Raw genomic sequence first — 4,737 nt, forward strand, 5'->3', positions numbered from 1 at the left:
AAACAAATACAGGCAGTGATCTCCCACATAGGGAGATAAGGATTAGCCATATAAAGAGCTGGGACACCCACGAATTATATCACATATCTCTAGTGCTGGCTGTTAAAGGTGGGTGACATGTACAATGATCCTTACATCAATTTACATATAGTACCCTGCAAATTCCTTATATCTTGCAACTTGCGGCAAACGTGACGTAATGGTTATGATGAGAAAACTAGAAACACATTATTTCATTGCCAATCAATAGTGACAGTTTGCGGTACTGAAGCAGTTCTTGGTCCTGTACAATTTTGCTGATAAGTCCATATCTTAACATTGCCCCTCCCACCCTCTTCTAATACACAAAACAAGTATTTTAGATACTTATATTGTATTCCTGTGTGATCCATTCCATGTGACTGACCTGCACAGTGGAAGGATTCCTAACAATTGCAACAATGCAAAAAAAATTAAAAAATACTTAAACATACAGAACAAATTATCTTTATTGGCCTAATTTGAATGCATTAGCATAAATGACTTACTAATAAACTAGTTAGCTTGACTGTGCTGCTATTTCTGTGTCGAAAATAAGTTCAGTTTCCTACAAAGGGTTAAACATATAGGCCTGAATCTCCAGGATCCTGCCTCCCCTGATAGATTGCTATATCCAGTACATGGCACTCTTCCGGGGAACTGGGGGTGTGGGCGGGGTTTGTGGGAGCCAAGCACCAATCAGAAGTCCCCCCCCCCCTTTTTGTCCCTAAAGGAATGGGTGTTTGATCTAGCCCCTGGTGTGACGTCACTGGAAGGAGGTGGAGCCCATGGAGCAGGCAGTACCCAAACCTTCAGCTATCCCCTACCCTGCCTGTAACAAAACCCAGACCACCAGAGCCAGGGTAATGGAGGCTATTTAGACAGGAGCAGAACCTCTTGCATCGTTTATCAAAAAGCCATTTCACCATCACAGGGACTCACATTCCCAGCAGAAGGGAGCTCTGTGTTACTCCTCCCTCCAGAGGATTTATTGATTATTTGGACTTGCAATTAAGTTGTTCTGATGATGTTACCAAGCCCAGCCACTTCAACACCTTTCTCTGTCAAAGACATTTTAAACCGGGAGCCCGGTCACCAGCAGCACTCCAGGGCGCACTTGGCTCAGGATCTGGATGTGGATTTCCACCAAGCTTCATGCATGCTGGCAGCAGGGGACAGAGCTGCCTATGCAGAGGGGGACGATAAGCTCTCCTACCTGAACTCTATAGGGGCTTCTGAAGGCCATGGGGAGGTGGGGATGTCTGCAGAGAGGTTTGTGCACACAGCTCTGAGAGACACTTGCAATCAGAAAGAAGAAGAAGAGGAGGACGAAGAGGATGAAGACTCTCTCAGGGGGGCTCACAGTGAGTAAACACCTTAATACTACAACCTCAATCAATATCCCAAACACACAGGAAAAAAAAAAATGTAAACTCGAATAAGATCCTGGTGTATATTTGCTTTGACAATTGTGTATAGTTGCATTCAAATTCAAACACACGCTCGGTTTACAATAAATATTGCTGGCAGAGAACTGTGATTTATTCATGTGATACCTCTCCAGCACATTAAAAAAATCAAATATAAAGTTCCTTAATATGTCAGATCATTTCCTTCACTTCCAGTGCGGAAATGTGAATTTTCTAGATATTCTAGAACTAGAGTTTGCTTATGTTTGGAAAAGAACCCATTGTTTTCAGTAATAACTATAACAGCGAGCACACAGTCGCAGTGTATTAAAAACTAGTCGTTTGTTTTGTTGTTGTTTTTTTTTTAAATAAAATTTATTGTTGCAATTTGGGACATAATGTAGCAATTCTGAACTCTACTTTAAATGAGACAAAGCTTGGACCTTTCAGTTACAACCGCTTGTCTTTTCAAACAAATTATATATATTTACAGTTTAATATATTTACACAAATATTAGACAACAAAGTAATGCAAAATATAAATAAGATACTTTCTTCTGTAAATAAATAAGTACAAATGTGTTAATATTTATTGCAGTATATAAGAAAAAAATAGACAGTATTTATTGCAAAGCAAATGTTAGAAGTTTATAATAATAAAGCAAATATATATATATATATATATATATATATATATATATATATATATATATATATATATATATATATATATATATAGTTGATGGCTGTTTTCTCCATACAGAGACGTGCTTTATAAAGAAGTCCCCCCATGGTGAGGAGAAGCCGGAGGAAGCAGACAGGCCTAAGCAGAGGAGCCGCAGGAAGCCTCGCGTCCTTTTCTCCCAGGCCCAGGTCTTCGAGCTGGAGAGGAGATTTAAGCAGCAACGATACCTGTCTGCCCCGGAACGGGAGCACCTGGCCAACAGCCTAAAACTCACCTCTACCCAGGTGAAAATCTGGTTCCAGAACAGGAGGTACAAGTGCAAGAGACAGAGGCAGGACAAGTCTTTGGAGATGGGTAACCACCACCCCCCACCCCCCAGGAGGGTGGCAGTGCCAGTGCTGGTGAGAGATGGCAAGCCATGCATTGCGGGCAGCCAGAGCTATAACAGCGCCTACAATGTGGCAGCCAGCCCTTACTCCTACAACAGTTACCCGGCCTACAGCTACAGCAACAGCCCTTCCTGTAACACTAACTACAGCTGTAGTTACTCTGGGATACCTTCCATTCAGCACAACGCAGGGACAAATCCATTTGTCAACATGGGCAACCTCAACCAGCTGGGCAACACTTCACAGGCCCAGAGCCACACAGGGTCGATGCCCGCTTGTCAGGGGACTTTACAAGGGATTCGGGCCTGGTAGGACTGGGAGAGACCTTTCTGTGTTGGACATAAGGAAGTGTATATGCTCAGGTGGTGGATGGAGCAGGGGAGGAAACCCCAGGATCTGGGGGGTGCAGGGCCAAGTGTGCCCAGTGGTTCCTGCTGCCAAATACTGTGACACTTGAGCGATGGAAGATAGAGCACTGTGGTATTGCTGTCCTCCATAATACATAAAGCGGTTTATTAAAGAAATATCTCAATATTATGAACTGCTGCGTTATCATATTGGCCAATCACCACTATACATAAACCGCATCAGGATGCCTGTAATTAAACTGCATGCAGAGAACAGGCCTGAGGTCCACTTATATACAATAATGCAGGCATAGTAAGTAATGCAACTAGGACTGAAATGTTCTCCACAGTTTCATGTTGGGAGAATTTTCTGCTCCCAACCTCGGCAAGAACCAAATGGTGCTAATCTGCCATTGTATTACATATATATATATATATATTTGTAACGATCCATAATCACTTATTTATCTAAAGCAGGCATGAGGCAAACTGCAGCCCTACAGCTGTCTTGGGACGAGTGGCGGCCTGCCTGCTGGGTCTTGTAGTTCTACCTAGAGCCTACAACACAAACAAGGAAGTACAATCTGTAAATGCTTCTCAGCACGATCCAATCCCCCCTTTCTGACCTTGTACGGATATAATATAATGTATAGCAATTAAAAGGGAGATTTAATCACATTGTAGCTCATTTCAGGGATTCCTTTAAGCCAAGTTCAAGCGGAATCCTTGTACTTACATTTCACACACAGAGACCCATGGATTGAGCCCCCCCTCTCCCCCCGCAGGACAGCTCCCCTCAACCCCCCTCCTGTTTGTACAATTTTTGCAATCATTATTCTTGTTTTACAGCTCTTATATTCAATCCTGTTTCCTCGCGATATCTGTTACCCTATTTGTGTTGCTGGAAAATCTTATTTATCAGTGTATTTCTGTCCGCGTGTATAGCCGCCGGTTTACAGTATTCTTCTCTCTGTATCATAGAAAGGAACAAACACTTATTTGTACAAAAACATATCTTTAAAATTATTATTATTTTAATTGTGCTTAGCACCTTTAACGTTTATGAGTATCTCATAGGAAAAAAATAAATGATTTTCTGTTAAAATAAAAATAAAATAAAAAAAAGTACACGGTTACATGCACTAGAAATTGAATAAAAACCGAGGTGCAATACTTCAACTTTTGCTTGTGAATGGTGTTTTGACAGGTTTCAGACTGACGGTTGATATTTGTACAGAGTGTTTTTTAAAAAAATATTAAAATGTGTAAATACCTGAAATATTCTGATTGCGTTCAGTGTACACATGACTCGTGCAAGATGCACTTTAATACTAGGAAACTAGTAAACAAGATAATATTTAGAAAGAGTTTTCGAACTGAATACTGATAAAACTCTAAAAAATATACTGGAAAATTACATTGACAACTTGGTTATACATGTGTGTGTCTAAATATATTTATAGAGAGACAGAGAGAAAGAATTTGATTGTCATTAGTATTTATTTAAATGCATTTCAGTGGCAATGGCTTACAAGTGAATGAGGTTGTATATGTAAATATATAAATGTGTGTGTGTATGCATGTGTGTGTATATATATATATATATATATATATATATATATATATATTTACACACATATACATATATATATATATATAATACATATATATATGTATATATATAATACATATATATATATATATGTGTATATATATGTATATGTGTGTGTGTGTGTGTGTGTGTGTGTGTGTGTGTGTGTGTATGTTTGTATGTGTGTGTATATATATATATATATATATATATACACACATACACATACACACATATATATATATACATATATATATATATATATATATATATATATATATATATATATATATATATA

The 4,737-nt window shown here is 39.1% G+C and overlaps 1 protein-coding gene across 1 annotated transcript; it reads left to right on the top strand.

Moving 5' to 3' along the window:
- Positions 1 to 821: 821 nt before the first annotated feature.
- Positions 822 to 3,042, top strand: NKX2-3 (NK2 homeobox 3). Its single transcript, XM_075215146.1, has 2 exons — positions 822 to 1,382; positions 2,191 to 3,042. Exons 1-2 carry the CDS (start codon positions 1,043 to 1,045, stop codon positions 2,811 to 2,813), a joined length of 963 nt encoding a protein of 320 aa, XP_075071247.1. The 5' UTR covers positions 822 to 1,042; the 3' UTR covers positions 2,814 to 3,042.
- Positions 3,043 to 4,737: the final 1,695 nt, after the last annotated feature.

This window comes from Mixophyes fleayi, chromosome 6, assembly GCF_038048845.1.
Source record: "Mixophyes fleayi isolate aMixFle1 chromosome 6, aMixFle1.hap1, whole genome shotgun sequence".
In the NCBI taxonomy this organism is placed as follows: Eukaryota; Metazoa; Chordata; class Amphibia; order Anura; family Limnodynastidae; genus Mixophyes; species Mixophyes fleayi.